We start from the raw sequence: 21,728 nt of genomic DNA on the forward strand, positions 1-21,728 counted from the left end.
CACATAAATGGCTTATTTCAAAAGCTATGCAGGAGGCAGAGTGCATATGTGCAGCATTTGATACTCCCATCCCCCACAAAATAGAAACTATCCTCCATTGTTTTCGCCAGCCCACCTTCTAGTATAGTGGTGGAACAAGACCAGCAGCCACCATTACCAGTCCTCTGTGCTTCTGTTCCCCTCTCTTGATTCCTGTTTCAGGTCCAGGAACTCCCTGTATGACATTAAGATATGCCTTTGCCACCTACAGTTGGGCCCCAACCTACAGTTGCTCAGCTGAGGGTAGTAATGGTGGGATGCTCTCTTTAGTAGCTAGAACCAAGTATTTCTGAACTATTGGAGGCATGAGGCTGCTACAAGTGCTAACCAAACCAACGTATTAACCCTGGAAACTGTCACCTTCCTCTTGTGTTGCAGGCAGGCTGGGTCTGAGCCCAAACTGCGGTCTGCTCTGTACATGTTAATAGCCCACACTTCCTTTTCTCCCTGCTTCCCGCTCCTTTTTGCAGGGGCCTCTGCAGTAGTAACTGCTGCTGTGTGCTGCAGAGCTGAATAGAGCAGTGACTGGGCGGGGGGGGGGGGGGTATAGCTGCTGGGGATGGAGTATAACAGCAGCAGGAGGCCAAATACTTTCCCCCAAGATTTCATCCCTCTATAAATTCTTGCTCAAAGGTATAGAGATGAGACTAGAGACCCAGAAGGGCACCTTGATATGAACTTAGTATGAATTTCATAGGGCTTTGGGGAAGCAAATAGACTTCAACTATTAAAGCCAGGAGCCAAGGTCGGTGTAATCCTTGAGTAATAAATCAGTAATGGCCATCAATCAACATGACTATTCGTCTTGGCTGTGATAAATAAATCAACTCATGCTGTATGTGTCCTAATACTGACTCTTTAAAATTTGGAGCCCCAGCTACTAGACAGGTGCTTTTCTGTTCTTGCATGGCTGGGCAGATGGCAGATCTCCATTTAAGCCTTGATAATTGGTCACAGTGCTGGGGGATCAATGAGAACTGAAGTCTAAAAACCTGGAATTGTCTCTTGTGCTCACTCTTGACAAGGTCCTCCATGTTATTTTTGCAGGCCAGCTGGTGAACTGTGGGCTAGACAGTTCTACAGCCACCTAAATCCCATTGTGGGAGAAATGCAGGATATAAATCCCTTAAATAAATAAATAAATAAAACCATAGTCAAGTGGATCTGTAATTGGTTGACCAAGTGAACCCAAAAAGGACTCACCAATGACCTTGCTCTTCATCCTGGGCAGAAGCGACTAGTGAGGTGCCTCAGGTCTCTGACCTGGGACTGGTGTTGTTTAACATCTTTATAAGTTACTTAGATGATGGAATAGAAAGCATGTTTATCAAATGAGGGGGGAGCATAGGATCAGAATTCAAAATGATCTGGATTGCTGGGCCAAAACTAACCAAGTGAATTTCAACAGGAATAAACATAGGGTACTACATCTAGTCAGGAAAAATGAGATGCACAAATATAGTGAGTGACACTGGCTTTAATGCAGTATATATGAAAAAGACCTAGGGGTCTTAGTAAAGCTAAATATGAGTCAGAAGTGTGATGCAGTGATCCAAAAAGTCAATGCACTTCTAAACTACTTCAACAAGAGTATATTGTTCAGATTGAAAGAATCTCTATTCTACTTTAGTCAGACCTCATCTGGAATACAGTGGACGCTGGGGTTTGGTTCCAAGATCTCCCGTATATAACAAAATCCGTGTATGCTCAAGTCTCATTAAATATAATGACATAGCAAATTGGTATTCCTTATAAAAAATGGAAAATCAAGGTTTGATATTTGAAATTTGTACTTTTGGGGAACATTTTCAAACCGTGTATGCTTGAATCTGTGTAGAAAAAATCCATTTATAAGACTGTACTATGTTCTGGGCATGACAGCTCAAGATAGAGACAAGCTGTAATATGCCCAGAGAAGGGCACCGAAGATGATCAAAAGTCTGGAAACCAAACCTCATGAAGAACAATTTAAGGAGTTGGATATGTTTAGCTTGGAGAAGACTGAAGAGGTATCTTTAAATATCTGAAGGGATAAGAGTGCTGCTCCAGAGACTAGAGCACAAATCAATGGATTCAAATTACAAGAAAAAATTCCACCTAAACATGAAGAACTTCTTAACTTTAAGAGCTGTTCAAAAGTGGATGGATTGCTTCAGGGGGTGATGGACTCTTAGGAGATCTTTAAACTGAGATTGGATGGACTTCAGGAGTGGTTTAGCTGTATTCCTTCATTGTAGGGAATTGGAGTAGATGTCCCATATGGTCCCTTTCCAACTCATACTCTATTGTTCGTGTACTGTATCAGCAATAGACAGTATAGGCAATGGTGAAACATGATGGGAGTTCCAACCCAAAGACATTCTCCATCCCTGTTGTGGAACATCAAGCACTAGGAGCCAAAGTTGTTTCTACTCAGGCTGTCTTACATTGGGAGGAATCATAACTTGCCAGTCCTTCCTTACACAGTTTCTGATACCACACAGCCCTTATTGCTTCCACAAAGCTGTCCTCATCACGATGTCTGGATTAAGTCATGCCAAAAGAATTAATGTTGCTTCAGAACAGACAATGCAATCTCTTTAGTTAGAAGAATACAAATTAATACATCTTGAATAATGTATTAATGTGTACAATCTGGTTCAAGAATTTAGAGTATGGAATTGGAAGGCAACCAGTTATTGAGCAGATTGATACCCTACTCTCTTGCACTTACAGTGCAATTCTAAATACTGAAATAGGACTAAGACTGGTTTTATTAAATTCTGATTATTCATGCAACTTGATCCTGTGCTTGCTTTCTGAATCTGATATCCTAATGAAAAGAAAGGTTTCTGAGTAGCCTAGACTGTTTGGCAGAAACACATTGTAGCTAACACTCAGACCATCACTTATATAGTTAGCATTCATTATATTTTTAAAATACACATTTCTACTTAATCTTACTCATTGTCTTTTCATTGTGCATACTCAGTAGTTTTAAATCTAATGGTCTTTTCACATATGAGGTTTAAACTAGAGCCTAGCCATGCAGCTGAAATTAAAATTCAGAATTTGTTGGTAAATCAGCGCGCTCATTTGCATTACAAATACATATGCTTTCTGTGGAGAGAAATAATACCCAAAGAAATAGAAGACAGAAAATCTTGGAAGGGAAAGCCTTTGGCCTTCCACATATTTTGGGTTGCAGTTCCCTTTAGTCCCTTGGCAATATGGCCAATGATAAAGGATTATAGGACCCTTAGGCTGCATCTGCACTGCAGAAATAATCCAGTTTGACAGCACTTTAACTTTCATGGCTCTATCCTATGGAATCCTGGGACTTGTGGCTTGCTGTGGCACCAGAGCTTTCTGAGAGACAAGGCTAAATGTCTGACAAAACTATAAATCCCAGAATTCCATGGCATTGATACATGGCAGTTAAAGTGGTGTCAAACTAGATTATTTCTGCATTGCAGATATAGCCATAATCCAGACTACCTCAGAAGAATCAAAGTCATAATGTTGATGTGTTTTCTGCATAAAGACCTGTAAGTAATATCAAAGCTTGCACAGTCCCTTTACAGATAGTTTAAGCCAGATAGAAAGCAGCAGAGAGCAGACAGAAAGTAGCAGAGCTTCCAATATTTCACAAGTAAAAACCAGGCCATATTTAAGGATTACTCCAAGAAGACTTGCCCAAGCGGTGCTGTATCCACTCCTTCACCTCTGACTTCCTTTTTTTCTCCTCTTTGGACTGCTTTTATTCCTTGGCCACTACTTCTACATAATTTAAGTTGATGCCTAGTGAACACAATAAAGAGTACTGCCGCACTTCTTTAAAAATCCATTTCTTGTAGCATAAACCTTAATGGTCAGAGTCCACTTAAATATACAAGAAAGAAGGCAATAAGAACGTCTATTATAATATAAAGAAATCTTGGAGTTCAGCACTTACATGTTCACTGAAAGTAATGCATGTTTACTGAAAGTAAACTCCAGTGTATCCATTGGGTCTTACTCCCAAGTAAAAATGTACAGGATTATAACCTTAGAATAGACATAGAATTCAAGATATAAAACTGTAAAATCAGCATGTGGAAAGATCTTGTAGCACCTTTGAGACTGCAGGAAAGAAGCTGGCAGCATAAACTTTCATAGATTTAAGTCTACTTCCTCAGATGCATTTGGTGGAAATCTCACTCCACCAAATGCATCTGAGGAAGTACACTTAAGTCTATGAAAGTTTATGCTGCCAGCTTCTTTCTTCCATTTTGTCTCAAAGGTACTACAAGATCACTTTACACAACTGATTTTACAGCCTAATAGGGCTATATTTTTGAATTCTATGTGTACTCTAAGGTTATAATCCAGTATGTACTTACTTGGAGTAAGACCCAATGGATACAGTGGAGTTTATTTCCAGTAAACAAGCATAATAAGGCAAAGAAGGTCTTGCCACAGTTGTGGATTCTTGGGAGCACAAAGCTACACAAATCATTTCATTCAATATTTAGATTGTAAAATTCATTGAATTCATTTACAAGAATTGTAGATCTTCAGAAGTTTTGACAATATAAACAGTTATCACTGATTATGAAAGCTGTAGTCTGGAGTATGGGAGTTGAAGTACCTTCTGCCAAGGATGGCCCTACGATTAGGCAGAGTGGTACAGCTGAACTAGGCTACAGACTTGCGGTGCTTATTTCTCAGTTCATTTTTTATTGTATTCTTATTGCGGTGCTTATTTCTCAGTTCATTTTAATTGTATTCTTACCCCAGGAAGAAGTGTTATATGGGCGTCTTCTTCTCGCATCTGCCAAAATAACTTGGCTGGTGTTAGGTATTGCATGTACCTTAGGATGGCATCATTTGCTGCTCAGATGCCAAAGTATCATGGGTCAGAACAGCCTTCTATTCACCCATGCAACCAATGCACATATCTTTTAGGTATTGTATTTTTTGGCATCAGTTAACATCTATGCACATTCTCAGTACAAGATAACATGTGGTGGTTGCAACTTTGCCCCTCAAATGGATAGATTTAGCAGACATGAGGGTTTGCCATTTCATTGTTTTAAACACAGCTGGCCCAAGGCAGATCTTTCCTCCCTCTTTTTTATGTTTACAATTATAGAATGTTTCTTTTCATGTCTGCTTACTCTGACCACTTCCTTACCTTGGTTTTGCTTTAATTTCCCCACTTCTCGATACTGCGTACCGTTTATCCCCATCATTCTTTTGCTTGTGTGGTTTCTCAGCAGGAAGAGAACTGCAAATGGCTTCTAACTGAGAGACTGCCTACAGTAGACTAGGAAAATGGGGGAACAGGGAGGGAAACATATCATTTTGCTTTCTCCAGGGTGTACATCCACCACCTAAGAAGGTAAAGGCAGCATTTTAGATGAATAACACAGCAGGTTGATTTCGGGAAACATGTGCATATTACTTTGTATCTTCCCACACAATGACATTTGTATTGGCACCAGAACTCTCTGGTACAGAAGGTGAAATATCTCACAAAACGACAAATCCCAGAAATCCATAGCATTGAGCCATGGTAGTTCGAGCAGTGTCAAACTGCATTATTTCTGCAGTGAAGATGCAGCCTTGAACCTGGATTCCTCCAAATCCTACTCCAACACTCTAATGCAAGGCTGGACAACTGGGGAGGAGACCCTGATACTACAGTACTTCTAGTTTCATTTTTGGCTGATTTGTTTTCAGTGTTGGGGACAAGTTAAGGTGTTTCAAGGGGTTGTGAGGACAAGGTTCCTGCTTTCTATAATTTTTTTTTAAGCCTTTCTGGGAGGTGGGAGGGAAGAATCACTTACAATTTTTCTTAATTTGGGGAGTCTAGATGCATTGGGAGTCTTCCGGGGGCACCCAGGCCACACTTTCCTCACCTTTACTCTAACCATTATATCTTCAACATCCATCATATAAATGGATACTGTTCAAAGAGATATCGGCAATGACTATATTGTCACACTTGGAAGTGCTCATTGTGCTGGGAAGTTTCGGAACTACTATCCAGGGGCATCCTAACCTCTTCTGCTGCCACCATACTCCACACAAGTCAAGGTGCATTCATCCCTGAGGCTAGAAAAGTAATTTTGGCACCTGAGGCTGAAAACCAGATGAATAACTCTCTATGGCAGTGAAAACAAAATAACCAAAATACAAAATTTCTTGCACTTTCATGACACCTCTGATTGGCTGCCTGATGCAGTTGCCTCACTATCCAATGGCAGAGCTGGTCTTGCTGCTATCATTCAAACAAAAATTGCTTCGCTGCATCAACTCTCCTAATCCAGTAACACTGGACTTAGACAAAGGTGGCCATCCACTCTTCCCAATGCACTTCCCTGGAGCCTTAAGTCCTATTTGAATACCATGGAGAAGTGGCGGTCAGTAGACCTATCATCCACAAATGGCGTGAGTCCTCTTTAAAGATCACCTAAACATTACATCTTGCATCTGTGTATTTCCTGTTAATCTTGCATTGTGTGATGAAGCTTGTTTGTTTCCTTTTTGTGTTGTGACTCTTTATCAGAGCTTTGAAAAGTTACTTTTTTTGTACTACAACACCCAGAATTCCCCAGCCAACATGGCTGGCACTGCAGGAATCAGGGAGCTATAGTTCAAATAGGAACTTTTCCCAGCTCTTTTTTTGTTGTTGTTGCTAATCAGATTTTTTATTAGATGATCCCAAAGGGTTGAAGGTGAATCTTTCAGCACCTGTTTATAATTTCACACATTGAACAGAACACTTGGGAGATGGAAAAGAGGGCTTTTGGATACAGTATTGTTTAGCAAAGCAAGCATGGAATTATGCACAGTATTCTAAATTCAGTATTTGGTGCTCAGCATGGTATTCCAAGCTCGATAAAGCGTTTTTTTTCCCAAACAAGAAAAAAGAAGCAAGTTTCTTGTCCTCATGACCGCAAGGATGGGACTGAAAGTATAACAGAAAGTGTACTGTGAAAACTCTAAAGACACAGTTGAGGCTGAGCAAGATAAACCAGTGGTCAGATAAGGCAGATTTTAGTTGTTGTGTGCCTTCAAGTCATTTCTGATCTAAGGCAACCCTTAAGCAAACCGATCATGGGGATTTCTTGGCAGGTTTCTTCAAAGGGGAGATTGCCATTGTCATCATCTGTGGCTAAGAGAGTGTGACTTACTCAAGGTCACCCAGTGGGTTTCAATGGCCCAGCTGGGATTCGAACTCTGACCTCCAGAGTCACAATCCAACACTGAAATCTCTGTACCACTCTGGCTCTCAGTACTTAATCCTTATCACATACAGTATCTATATTTCCCCTGATGTAGAATTTTGTTTTGATGTGATACGTATTTTGTTTTGTTTTTAAAGCAGAAGATTAACAGGCTTAGAGGCTGCGTGGGCAGCAGGAAGCAAAGAGAGATCTTGGGAGAGCACAGGACGAGTTTTTATAACTACATGTTGTGTTGTTTGCTGGTCAGAATTGTATAATTTGTCACATGCCACAACATTTGCACCAGAAGGAGGCCCAACTAGCTGAAAACATCGTATCCCTCCACCTAGTAACAATCTCTGGCCAAGATCACTAGACATCCTCCTTTTCCAGGACATGTCCTACATTTTAACCTTCTGTGCAGGAAGAATGCTAAAATGTCCTCCAGTTTGAGTGAGACTAAGAAGCATGAATTTATCTTTATTTGAGTGCTTTCAGTTTATATTTTGTAAAGTCCTATGTTTTTCTTGTATACTCTCCGTTTCGCAGTGTCAGTGAGGACATCTGGCCACTCTGTCTCTAGCTCAGATCAGGGCTGGTGACAGCTACGATTTGGACTGCAGCTCCCAGAATCCTGTTATCTGTTTGGCCACAGCCCTAAGCCTCTCTTTTGTGACTCTCTTGAACTAAAACTCCCTAGCAAAGGTGGGGCGAAGTTGTCTTTGGGATTCTCACCAAAGATCTGGAAGGGATCCATTTGCCCCAACTCTGTTCTGCATCCCTCCAACTCTCTTCCTGACCTAGGATGCATCCGCAAAGCAGAAAAAACGCACCTTGGCCTCAATTTAACAGTCATGACTCAATGCTATGGAATTCTGGGATTTATAGTTTTGTGAAACATTTCGCCTTCTCTCTCAGAGTGCTCTGGTGCTGCAACAAACTGCAAGGGCCAGGATTCCATTGGATTAGAGCCATGGCAGCTAAAAGTGGTGTTAAACTGCATTAATTCTGCAGTGCAGACACAGCCTAGGGTTCAAAACACACTGCAGAAATAATCCAGTTTGAGACTGCTTTAATTGCCCTGGCTCAATGCTAGGGAATCTTGGGAACTGTAGTTTTGAGAGACATCGAGCTTTTTCTGCCAGAGTGTTCTGGTAACACAATAAGCTACCATTCCCAGGATTCCCTAGCACTGAGCCAGGGCAGTTAAAGCGGTCTCAAATAAGATGATTTCTGCAGTGTATTTTGGATCTAAGGCTCCTATAGTCCCAAAGCTCTGGTGCCTCTAACAAACTACCATTCCCAGAATTCCATAGCCTGGAGCCACAGCAGTTACAGTGGGATCAAACCGGGTTAATTCTGCAGTGCGGCTTAGACCTCAAGCTGCTTTTTCAGTGTGACCCAAGATGTGTCAACCTATAAGTTCAGCTGAGAAAGAGAAAGAAAGAAATCAAAAGTAGGAAGTCTTCTAGACACACAGCTCTTGCAGAAGCAGCTTTTGCTGCCTGTTTGCTGTAATAATATTTTCCCTTCAAGGCTAGGCTGAAGTTATTTATACTTGATTTCTGTTCTTTTCTTTCTTTTAATGGGAGGGTGACAGGAAGGGAGAGAGAACCAGAGGGCAGATCATACCTGATAAATGAAAGGTAGTGAAGGAAAGAAAGAAAGAAAGAAAGAAGAAAATAAAAGAAAGGGGGGGAGGAAAGGAGGAGGAGAGGAGGAGGGGAAAAGCTGGGGAGAGGCTGTAAACTTAGAAAAAAGAGAGAGAACCAGAGGGCAGATCTTACCTGATCAAGGAAAGGTAGTGGAGGAAAGAAGGGAAGGAAGGAAGGAAAGGTAGTGGAGGAAAGAAAGAAAGAAAGAAAGAAAGAAAGAGAGAGAGAAAGGAGAGGAGAGAAGAGGAGAGGAGGAGGGGGAAAGCTGGGTAGAGGCTGTAAACTTATTAGAAAAAAGGGGGGAGTAGTAGAAGAAACCTGAGCAAAGGGGAACTAGAAGAAGTGCAAGAGAAGGAAGTGGGTGAGGGAGGAGAAGGGGAGGGGAAGGAGTCACAGCAAAGGAGGCAAGAAGGAGGGAAAGCCAAGGAGAGAAGGAGAAGAGGAAGGCAGAAAATGGCCAGGAGAAGGCAGGGGGGCCCAGGCTGCTGTTGAGGAGGAAGAGGAGGCAAAAGAGGAAGGATGCTGCTTGCCAGGGCAGCTGGCTGGCTTTAAAAGGGGGCTGAGCTGCTGGCTCCTGCTGGCTCTGGTCCTTTCTGGCTGGGACTCTTGTCACCTTTCCCCCCCCCAAAAGATGATGAAAAGGCAATTCAATCGGATGCGGCAGCAGCTCACTCACCCGGGCATCGGAGGAGGAGGAGGAGGACGGTAAGAGAGAACTTGTATCATGCCCAGGCTTCCCTGGCTTCTGTGCCAGGGCAGTTAAAGTCGGATCAAACCGGATCATTTCTGCAGTGCGGATGCCGCCTGTGGTGGGAGCCTGGGGAAACCACTGGATCCAGAGCAGAGCTGGGGGAGATGGGGTCCCTTCCAGGTGTTTTAGTGGGAGTCCCAAGGCTTCCTCATTAAGGCTGGGGAGCTAATCCGGGTTGAGCCCGCTTTAAATGCCATGGCTCCAGGCGATGGGATTTCTAGGGTGCTAACTCTAGGGTGCATCTTCTACACTCCAGAGAGAATGCACTTTGGCATCACTTTTGGGTGCTTTAACTTCAGCCTATTATGGGAGCCTGGGATTGGTAGTTTTGTGAGGCACCAGAACTCTTTGACAGAGGAGGGAAAAGACCTTGTGGAACTAGACATCCCAGGATCCCATATGATGGAATTATAGCACTTAAAAGTGGTGTCAAGATGCATTGTTTGTACAGTGTGCTTTAACTTCAGCCTATGGGAGCCTGGGATTGGTAGTTTTGTGAGGCACCGCCAGCAATCTTTGGCAGAGAAGGCGAAAGGCCTTGTGGAACTAGACATCCCAGGATGCCATAGGATCAGGGTGACCAGATGCCCCAGTTGCAAAGGAGGAGAAGGCACTGCAAAATGATGCACCTTCAAGAGGGGGACAAAATGTAGGACATTCCAAAATAAAAGATAGAAACACACATATATAAATATAAACCCACACTTGTTAAGTCAGGCTTCAAATGGAGGACATTATGGAATTCCTCCTGGGCAGAAGGTTGAAATGGAGGACACGTTCTGGAAAAGGAGGGGATCTGGTCACCTTGCATAGGATGGAGCTATGGCACTGAAAGTGGTGTCAAGCTGCATTATTTTGACAGTGTAGATGCACCCTGTGCTGTAGCTTCAGCCTATGGGACCCTGGGATTGGTGTGGAGCACCACCAGCAATCTTGGCAGAGAAGGCAAAAGACCTTGTGAAACTACACATCCCAGGATACCATAAGATAGCGTTAACAGCATTTTAAAGTGGTGTCAAGCTGCATTATAATAATAATAATAATAATAATAATAATAATAATATTTTATTTATATACTGCCTTTCCAAGGATCAAGGCGGTTTAACAACATAGTTAAAAACATCCACATACAGTTAAAATCGACAACAAGATAAAACACAATTACATCGTCACCCAAAAAATCTCAAGCCAGCAGTGCATGCTGGCTATATCTGCAATGCATGCAAGGCCTAGACATTTTAGTCCAAAAACATTACTTTTCCAATACATCTTTATCCACCATTATTGATTCCACTTGACCACCACTGTAACTGAGTAAAGAGGTCTCTTAAAAAGGCATGATGTCTGTGGGTGCCAAAACCTGATTATCGGGGTACAGATTTGGGGGTGGAGTGGGAGAATATATGATTCTAAACTAGGGGTGGGCAATTGCACCAGGACCAGATTTTATCTCTATACCCTTTTGACACGCCATAGGAATAGATCTTAACCAATTCAGAAGTGATGTGATGTCACTTTTGGTTTCAGTTTTATCTGAAAACCAGCTTTTGTGTGTCAGAATTTGCATGTGTGTGTATGTGCATGTCTGTATATGTCAGGGGCATCACTAGGGATGTGGGGGTGTAGGCAGCACCAGGTGACACCCTAATAGGGAGTGACACTACTTCTCCCCTTTTGGCAGAAATGGCCTGTGGCGTTTGCCTCCATCCCTTTAAAATGCTGAAGAGATAGAAGGTCTGAATGGGGGGAGGCTCAGAGGGAGAAGAAAGGAGAGGCCTCAGGTTGCTTTTGTCACACCATTTGCCATTGCATTCTGTGATATACAGGAATTACGATTTATAAGTAATATTAATACAAAAACATTATTAAGGATTCAGTACTTTGTGGTATGGGAGGAGGTCAATGGGGGTGGCACCATGTGTTACTGTACTGAGTGACGCCACCCCTAGTGTGACGCCACTAGTTTGTGTTTAAATCTGCCTACATTGCTATGGCCATTTTTTCAGCACCAATTTTAAACATTCAGAATTGGGGGCTCGGAGGATCTTGTAACCTGCTTTTCATGTTTGAGCCAAAAAAAATAGGGAAGAGAGTACTTGGAGATAACAGGCTATGTTTTCTCCAACTCAACTGTCCAAATATTTGGTAGCCCAGAATCGTTGACCAAGTGGCCTTCCAGGTGTTGTGAGTCTGCAATTCCCCTGATGTCAAGCCAGCTTAACCAATGGTAAGGGATGATGGGAGTTGCGGTCCGACATCATCTGAAGACCCAATTATTTATGAGGTAGATCATAGAACTTTACCACACCGGGGGGAAATATGTAGTTTAAACGGTGATTATCCCGTGAAAATTACACAATTGCGATTAAAATGTGATTAACATTTCACACACATAAAAGAGCCATTATCCTGGGAATAACCAGGGAATAACTAGACAATAAACAGCAACAAATCATTCATGGGATTTTCCTGTGAATGATTTGTTGCTGTTTATTGCCTGGTTATTCCTGGGATAATGGCGCTTTAATTGCTTTCCATCACAACATCGTGTGAAAACCTTTATCGCAATTGCACGATTTTCATAGGATATTCCCAGGATAAAGGCACTTTAATTGCGAGGTCATGTGAAAATCTTAATTGTGAATGCACAATTTGCACAGGGTAATCACCGTTTATACTTCCAATTGTCCCTGTGTGATAAAGCCCATAGTGTTTTAAAGTTCTAACTACTTTGTAGCTGGAATGAGCACTGTGCCCCTATAATCATAAGTTTGGATTCTCTCTGTGGCATTGTTTCATCAAGAAATCACAATTCTGCAATTTTACTATCATTCAGTTTAATTCTACTTCTTTAAATGAGGGTAAGAAAGGCATGCACCCCCCCCCCCCACTGTCCCAGGGACAGTACAGACCATACTGATTTATCTGTCATTACACTTTTCCAGCTGTTTTCAAAATGTCCTGGTTTCTTTCTTCTCCCACGTTTTTCAACTTTCTTCAGTTGTTGCAAAAAGGGTTCAAAGTGCAAAAGTAGCCTGCATTCAATTAATTCAGCAGGGGGGAAGGAAAAGGAAAGGAAGAGGCAGGATTTGGCCCTTCCCAGTAGGCTTAGCTAAAAGCACATTGCTGCAGATCCTCCTACCCTGTATGTGCTTCCTCATTAATTTTTGCCGTCTTAACCACATTCTGGTATTATCATCTGTTGAAAAGTAGGAGGGCATGGGTATGCGGTTGAGTACTCACACCCTTCACCAGTCCAGTGTCATGACTGGTTAGTGTTCAGTTTCAGCTGGAGAGAGCTGACTCCATTCTTGCTTCGCTATGATGATGCACTGGATAACTTTAGGTTTTACACGGTCAGCCTAAACCACTTTGCAGGAATGTTGTAAAAATAAGGTGATAGCTCACCATCTAGTATTCCACAGGGAAGGGATGGGATACAAATATGAATAGTTAAAAGACTAAATTCAGCTAACCTTCCATTTTGTTTTGAGATGGTCCATAACTTTTACAGTACAATGATAAGAGACAGAAAGATACTCTTTCCTTTAGTTGAAAGTTAAACTACAGTGGGATCTTGCTGTCTGCTGGGGTTTGGTTCCCTGTGGACACCAAAATCCATGGATGATCAATTCCCATTAAATACAATGGCATAGTAAAATTGTGTCCCTTACATAAAATGGCAAAATCAAAGTTTTTTTTTTTAATTTATATATTTAAAAAATATTTTCAAGCCATGGATGGTTTAATCCGTGGATATGGAGGACCAACTGTACTCAGATAGGTGCTGTGTTCAGTACCACATTCTGTGCTTGTGTTGGGCTGCAGCTATTCATGCCTGTGCAGTTGTGTCTCACACAACCTTGGTTCAATGTTTAATAACTCCTCTGGGCCATTAAGGAACTGATATCAGTGGGATGGGAATACTACACATATTGCTTTCTTGGAATGGTGGAAATCACATATATTCCAACCTGAGATAAAATCTGAACATGCTCAAGCCTCTAAATTGGGTTCAAGATCTGGCATCAATTAATAATGTGGATGTTTTTAGGTTAATAAGAAATGGATTGAGTGTTGTATTTCATTTTTGTCAAGTAGTTCAAATGGAGAATGGGGGGAAATCTGCAAAACAGGTTATAATCAGAACCAAAGATGGGTAGGTGCTTATTAAAGAGACATACAGTGATATTCTGTTGCACTTTTCATATTGATTGTTTTAGATGGTTTAAAAGTGTTTCCCAATAGATTTATTTGTTACTTTTTATAACAGAAAGATCCTTTTAATCTGTATTGTCTTGGAATTTTACTCTCTCCTCTTGCCATATTGGGTTGATTCCAGACAACACAGCAAGCCCATAGCTTGCTGTGAACTCTGGTTTTCTACTGGTATAAAAAAAATCTAGAGTTTGCTAGATCCAGTTGTGCCCATTCAGCTGAAAATACAAAGCTTGGAAATACTGCTTGTAGACTACAACCCCCAGAATCCTACAGGCAGTTCTGGGAGCTATAGTCCAAAAAGTAACTTTTTAATTTTCTACACAAATCATCCTGGGTGTGATACATCATGCACATATTTATCTCACCCATCCTCTTTCTTTGCTGGGAGGGAGTGGAGAGCCTCCCCCCGCTGTATCAGTGATCTGTATGAAATCAGTTGTCCATATAGCAAAATACAATAACATCCCAAATCCACAAAATGTTGGCTGATACCCTATGGGACCAACCAAAATGTTCAAAATACATGTTCCAAGCTTTCGAAGCTCCACTGGCTTCCTCATCAGAAAAAGATGTTAATAATAATACAAGAGAAGAAAAATATGATGATGTTAGTCAAAGTCCTGCATATTGTCAATATGTTGCTGCTGTTTTTATTACTATTATTATAATATTACTATTATTACTATTATAATAGTAACAATTGCTATTATTATTAAGATAGTAGGGAGGGATATCCAGGAAGGCAGGCCATTCCTCCCTCTGGCCATGTTGGTTCTGGGACACAAAGTGTCAAAAAGTCCAGGAAATAGAATTTAAATTTCATTAGCAATGCAAAAAGATGCTTCTTTTGAGACCCAGGTTGTTTCCTTCCTTTTTGAGGCTACTAGCCCCTTTGCTAAGCAAAGAATGTGCAGGTGGGGGCAGCCATCCATAGGGGAGATACTTAAGGCCTTAAACCATAAAAAACACTCATCCCTCAGATTGTTCCATATCCCTGAATGTGGCCCCCAGCCCAGTCCCACCATACTTGCTCACCCCTGTCTTAAGGGACCACTTCTCAAACATCGCTGCACAAAAGGGTCCAAACCAGGGTTTAGCAGGGGTTTGGAATCTCTCCTTGAGTTGTCCAGTGGGCCATTGGTATCCACTGGAGTTTGGTTCCTGAATCCCTTGTTGGTACCAAAATCCATGGATGCTCAAATCCCATTAAATACAGTGACATAGCAAAATGGTCTCCCTGATATAAAATGGCAAAATTCAAGATTTGCTTTTTGGAATTTATACCTTTTTGGAATATTTTCAAACTGTGGATAGTTGAATCCATGGATAAAGAATCCATGGATACCAAGGGCAGATATATTTAGTATTTTTACTCCTCAGCACTACTGCTTTCATCCTTGTTGGGTCTTCTCTAGGGAGACAGACATTTGGCCCTCTAAATATTTTGCCTACAATGCCCATCAACTATGGGTGTCTTGTGGATCAATCAGAGGAATATTTCATCTTTAAATTATGTGGGGGATAGCGTCTGATTTTCTCCACCCATCAACTGCCCATGCCCTCAGCCCTACCCAGTGTGGACAAGAACATTGGCCTTCTGGAGGGCCCTGACCTACTCTCTGCCTCTTTTCTGACATTCTTCTGGACACCTGGGAATGACATGAGCAGAAATAGGGCAGGGCTCTCTGCTGAGATGTCCCAGAGTTGTTTTTCCCGTCTTCCCTGTCTGGTGGTTGCTGTGGATGTGTCAAGAGGCTGTTAACTCATTTCACACCAGGACAGGCAAGGAGGAACTTTCACAGAAAGTGCAGTACTCACCTAGGTCATTTTTGCCGGTGATTTTTCAAATAGGTCACTGTGAAGGAAGCTGCACTATGTGATTTGCTTTCAGTATTAACATACCTTGCAATATTTCACTGCAGAAATCTGGTAAACATGTGGCCAGCCAGTATCAAAATGTGGTCAAGATAGCAAAAGTTATTAATGAGGAAGGACAGACAAGCTAAGGGAGAGTACAGCAGTTTGCTTTTGTCTGAGCCTACTGGGAAGGGCAAGATTCTGCCCCTTCATCTTTTCTCCCCATTGATGAGCCAAGTGCAAATTACGTTCACACTTTGAACTCACTTTAGTACAATTGAAGCAATCAGAGGATGAAGGGGAAAGTGGAAGGAAGAGAGAGAAACTGGGACATTTTAACTGGGACAGACAGAGAGTATGTTTTAAATCTACTGAGAACAACACAAGAGTAATAATAATCCCCCAAGTGAACATGATAGACTGGATATAGGCTTATTGGTTCTTAATTCCAAGGCAAGTCATAACTATCATACTGATTTCAATGAAGGTTAAGTGCAACTAAATTAATCTGGATCCACCGCAGTTTGTAAAAACTTCCCCGCAGAACTTTGTTGCTTCCAACCCCGAATAATGAGATGCCGGAGCTAGTGTGCTCATTTTATTTGTTATTGAAAAATTTACCCCCCATTGCTAGTGTTGATGCTGATGACTTTGCTTCTGGTTTGAAGGAAACACAAGTAGAAGCACCTACAACCCTTAAAGTCTGTTTCATGTAAAGTTCTACACATAATCGACCAAACCCAGCATTTTTTTTTTACAATTTTGCACAAAAGCTTTGGGATGTCAAGCTATGCTTAAATATTGAGTTTAGTCATGATCAATTCATAAATGTGAGTTGGAGAGCAAAAAATGAGAAATCTGAAGTTATTGCTCAGACTTTGGTCCTCTGGTTATTTCTCCCTTCCAGAAATTACAGGTAAGGAATTTGGGAGCTGAAGTCTAGTACTGTATACCCGGAGGACCAAAGACTTGGGAACCACCGGTTTAGAAGGTACCCAAAGTAGTTTACTGATGAGATCCAAAATATGCTATGGTCTTCATTTTGGTCTCATTAGGTAAGTCTGATGATTGGATGACGGAGCAGGTGGATTTGTGTAGCATGAACAACAGACAGAGAAACACTTTAAATTATAATGGAGATTATTTGGATTGGGACTCATTTAAAAACCATTTAATATACATAGATACCTAAAACATCTCATATACAAAATATGATTGGGGTGTGTGTAATTATTATAGTTTTAGACCTAATTACAAAAATGATCTCGGTAATATATGTTAAAAATTGTATATATATATAGTCCTCCCTCCATTCTTGCCGTCTTTGAACTCATGTCCCTCGCTTATGCATGAGGGATGAACGAAGGGGGAAAGAATGGTGCATGCACCTGCAGTGCCCTCCCGTGCCTATATTCAAGCCAATGGGGCTTGAATATAAGCGAAATTCCATTTTTGCAAGGGGGTCCGGAATGGATCCCCCGTGAAAAAGGAGGGGCAACTGTGTGTGTGTGTGTGTGTGTGTGTGTGTGTGTGTGTGTGTAGAGAGATTAGACACAGTATATGGTAAAACCAGCAGAATAAAAACATCTGGCACATGAAGGAGAATAAAATGAGCAACAAGGTAAAAGAGTGCTAGATCTGAATAGTACTAATAAAATTATTCTGTTGTGAAAACACCTAGGAATACAATAGCTTGTCTCTGATGTAAGAGTAGTTAAGCAGAACAATAATTACCATTTCAATGTGCATATTCAAGGCTCAGAAGTAACATTACAAATAAAGATACAAATACAAATAAATGAATTACTCGTAATTCATTCCTTTGTGCAGTAACGAAGTCACGACTAGGATACAGTATAATTACAACATAATGAGAGAATAATTTCATTTCTTTTTTATTACATGTTCTCAGGTTAGTAGATGTAGGATTGCATTTCAGCATAATAAATCTGCAGCTGGGATATCGTCTTGCATAGTTGTATCCCTTATATAACAATTCTCAGAAAATTTCAGGGTCACCTAACCTTATTAAAAGTTATTTTGTTTTAGGATGTAAACCAGTTTTGTTGTTGTTGTGTGCTTTCAAGTCGTTTCTGACTTATGGCAACCCTAAGACCATTGCCATCCTCTGAGGCTCAGAGAGTATGGGGTTCAGTGGAGTTGTTCAGTGGGGTTCCATAGCTGAGTGGGGATTTGAACATTGGCCCCCAGAGTCACAGTCCAATGCTCAAACTACTACACCTTACTGGCTAGCCTATCCACTTTTTAATGTTTCTCCTCTGCTTTCTAGCCTCTTGAACAACATTCATAAGTAATCAATTCCAAATTAAGAGTGATTCTAAGGATCACACGCAACTTTTAAACAACAATTAAAGTTGGAACATAGCATCTTTGGCAATATGTATCACACAACATTGCCTCTGACCCATTGCAGCTGTGCCACTGAAGAGTGATTAGAGAGCACCCTTTCATTTATAAGGAAACCCATCAATAAATTCCCAGTCACATTGCTATGCCATTAGTCCCCAAGTGCCATAAGTTCCTACCATGGCAATCAGTAATGCAGTAATAAATGAGTAATAATCATGAATGATTTTTTTCAGCTTCATTCTAGTAAGGCTTTGGGGGGGGGTTTCCTCTGTTGGAGTTGTTGTTGCTGTTAACTGTCCTTGAGGCTACCTTGATTCATGGCAACCCCGTGGATGAGACATCTCCAAGACCCTATGTCCTCCACTGCTCTGCTCAAGTCTTGTAAATTTGGCCTCCCTAATTGAGTGTTGCCATCTGGCCTGCGATCTTCCTCTCTTTCTACTACCCTCAACTTCTCCCAGCATTATTGCCTTTTCCAGTGATTCATGCCTTCCCATGATGTGGTCAGCATCAAAATATGACAGCCTCAGTTTGATCATCTTGGCTTCTAGGACTGTTTCAGGCTTGATATGTCAGAGGCAGGATGATTATTCATACACACACACACACACCCTTGTATGAAACCCAAAATGAAACCAATATGAGATTACTTCTAGTTTCATTTTTGGCTAATTTGCCCTTTTGGAGAGTTAGGGGAGCGGTGAGGAGCAAAACTGCTGCACTTTTCAGCAGCTTTACATGCTTTTCTGGGCATGGTGGGAGGAAAATCACCCAGATAAAGTGCCAAGCCATGACAGATTGAGCTCTCTGATAAGTCACAAACCATGTCCAAACCCACAACCCATATAAAAGATGTAAGATAGTAGCACTGGAATGGACAGAACATAACTGGATATTCACCTAGAAAATTCACAGTATGCTGTGATAGTATGAAAAATCCATTGCAATTCCACATGGGAAAAGGAATAGGAGTGTTAGCAGTTAATGAATTCCATATTAGTAGGGTAGTGATTCTGTTCTGGGTTTCCGTGCAGTAAAGGAGTTATGGTGGCTACTGAATCCTGTTGTCAGAAAAGGGGCAGCACCCGGGAAAGATTATGTAATTTTCAGAGTAAAAGCCAAAGATTTCACTAATGGTGGGTTCTGTTTATCTTGATGCCCTAGGTTGGAATGTCAGAGCCTCTGGCATGACACTTTTGGGGTTTTATGGTTATTACATCGACGCTTCCATGGCATTATAAAAGTATAATTTCTGGTCAGGAGTTTTAGTCAAATGCTGCCATTTTTGTTTGGATTATTTTCTTTTGTTGTAAGGACATAATAATAGTGAGCCACCATATCCTTTCATCTTTTTAAAGAACTAAATAAACAATAGTGAAAATGCTCTAGTGGGAAGTGGGCTCCTTTTTATGAGAAAGGTAGGTATATAACATTATACACACACACACACACATTTTGTTATGAAACCCATAACACCACACCCTTTCTATATCAGAGCTGTAAAAAGCTTGTTCTGGACTATAGATTCCAGAATTGCTAGCCAGTATGTCTATTTGTACTCCAGAATTAACACTCCCAAGTTGTGATCTATTTGTTATTGTTCTGTGTTATCAAGTCAGCGTTGACATATGAATAAGATAACTCCAAGAGGTCCTATATCTAGCAGCCCTGCTTAAGCCTTGCAAATTTATGGCCACAGCTTTCTGAACAGAGTCAATCCATCTTCCTTTTCTTCTACTGCCTCCATCTTTTTTCCAGCATTATTATCTTTACCAATGACTCATGTCTTCCTGTGATATGCCGAAAATACATAATCTAAGTTTAGTAATTTTGGTTTCTACTGGGAATTCAGGCTTAATTTGTTTGAGGACCCATTTATTTGTCATTTCTGAAGTTCATGGCATCTATAAAACTTTCCTCTAGCACCACATTTTACACCGATGCTCTTCCTGTCAGGTTTCTTCATTTTCCAGCATTCACAACCATACACAGAAACTGAAAATATCATGGTATGGATGATCCTACTTCGGTACTGAGTCATCTATCTGTAACACTTGAGGAACTTATCTAATTCTTTTACAGCTGCCCTTCCAAGTATTCTGATTTTTTCACTATATATATACATGTAAAAATAATATCTAGGTACCAAATATTGGATTTGGAAAGGAAAATGTTAGGTACAAATCTGCACATAAACATGAAGCTTGCATGAGCTGAGTGAATGATTTCATTTTTTTTTCTTCCCAAAGATTTCCCAAGGGTGAAACAGGAGATCCTGCATGTATATTTCCCTCAGGTTCTCAGAAGGAATACAGGTTACAGATCTGATAAATAATTTGCACAAACGGACAGACATACATTCTTCAAACTCTTTCATGATGATGCATTTAAAAATGTAAAAACATAAAATAACAATACAATCTAGCACATCTTTTTATCATAGTTACATCCAATGAAACAAAACAGAGGGCAGGTAAAATAAATGATGCTTTATATCAAGGATATGAAGAATACAATATATACCCGTGTATAAGTTGATCACATGTATAAGTCAAGGGTAGGTGTTCAGGCTAAAATTATGGATTTTCCTATGACCCTTAGATAAGTCTAGGGTAAAATGTAGAGGCATGTAATAAAGGAAGTAAAAGATTAAGCAAAGAAAAACAATGTCAAAGAACTAACAAAATTCTGTAGGCATTTGTGCTCACCCTAAAGGCTGGATAGATAAGGAATGACTTACAGTGGCCCTGTTATTCACTGGGACTTGGTCCAGGCCCCCTTGAAGATACCAAAATCCATGGATGTTCAGTCCCCATAAATATATGTGGGTTGCCCTATCCCGCCTGGGGCGGGGACTTTCCTGGTTTGGGGCGGGTCCGCACGGTCCAGCCCCGGGATTCCCCCCCCCAGCGAGGCTCTGGAGGTGGCTCCGCGATCGCGGAGTCCTCCAGGCCTGGCTGGGGCTTGGGAGACGCTGTCTCCCAGGCCCCAGCCAGGCCCTGGAAGCGGCTCGCAATTGCGAAGTCCTCCGAGGCCACACTGGGGCTTGGAAGACGCTGTCTCCCAGGCCCCAGCCAGGCCTTGGACAAGGTTTAAAAAGTAAGACCTTTTTTTTTTTTAATTTCCTGGCCAGGATTTAAAAAAAAAAAAGTCTAACTTTACTTGTCCTACATTTTCCCCGGTTTGGAGGTCCTCAGGGATGGCAACCCTAATATAATGGCATAATAAAACGGTGTCCCTTATATCAAAGGGCAAAGTCAAGATTTGCCTATCGGAATTTGTATATTTTTAAAGTATTTTTAAGCCGTGGATGTAGGTGAGGCTAAGAAAATGAATCCATGTCAAAAAGGATGTAAAGGCAAGAGCTATGGTACAGTATTCAGTCATCAAAATAAATAAATAAATAAAAGGAACCATCCCTTTCTCTGAGTAACAGTGGCAAAAAGCAAGAGTTAGTATGTCTTGGGAGAACCTCAAAGAAGCATCTCTACTCTATTGGTGCTTCTTTGAGATCAAGCACCAAAGAATCATCGCTGCCATTTTTCTGCCTGGCATTTAAAAAGTCCAGCAGATAGAGTACAGGGGATCGGTATTTCTTTTAGGTTCTCCTGGGATATACATACTAAGCTCTTGCCTTTCAAG

At 41.2% G+C, this 21,728-nt stretch overlaps 1 protein-coding gene across 1 annotated transcript in view; it reads left to right on the plus strand.

The window, feature by feature from the left end:
* Positions 1-8,740: 8,740 nt before the first annotated feature.
* SH3BP1 (SH3 domain binding protein 1) overlaps positions 8,741-21,728 on the plus strand; it is a 50,915-nt gene continuing 37,927 nt past the window's right edge. Inside the window, exon 1 of the mRNA XM_042467922.1 lies at positions 8,741-9,592. Within this exon, the coding sequence (XP_042323856.1) occupies positions 9,519-9,592 (74 nt within the window). The 5' untranslated portion in view covers positions 8,741-9,518. The remainder of the gene's footprint in view (positions 9,593-21,728) is intronic.

Source organism: Sceloporus undulatus, chromosome 5 (assembly GCF_019175285.1).
Source record: "Sceloporus undulatus isolate JIND9_A2432 ecotype Alabama chromosome 5, SceUnd_v1.1, whole genome shotgun sequence".
NCBI lineage: Eukaryota > Metazoa > Chordata > Lepidosauria > Squamata > Phrynosomatidae > Sceloporus > Sceloporus undulatus.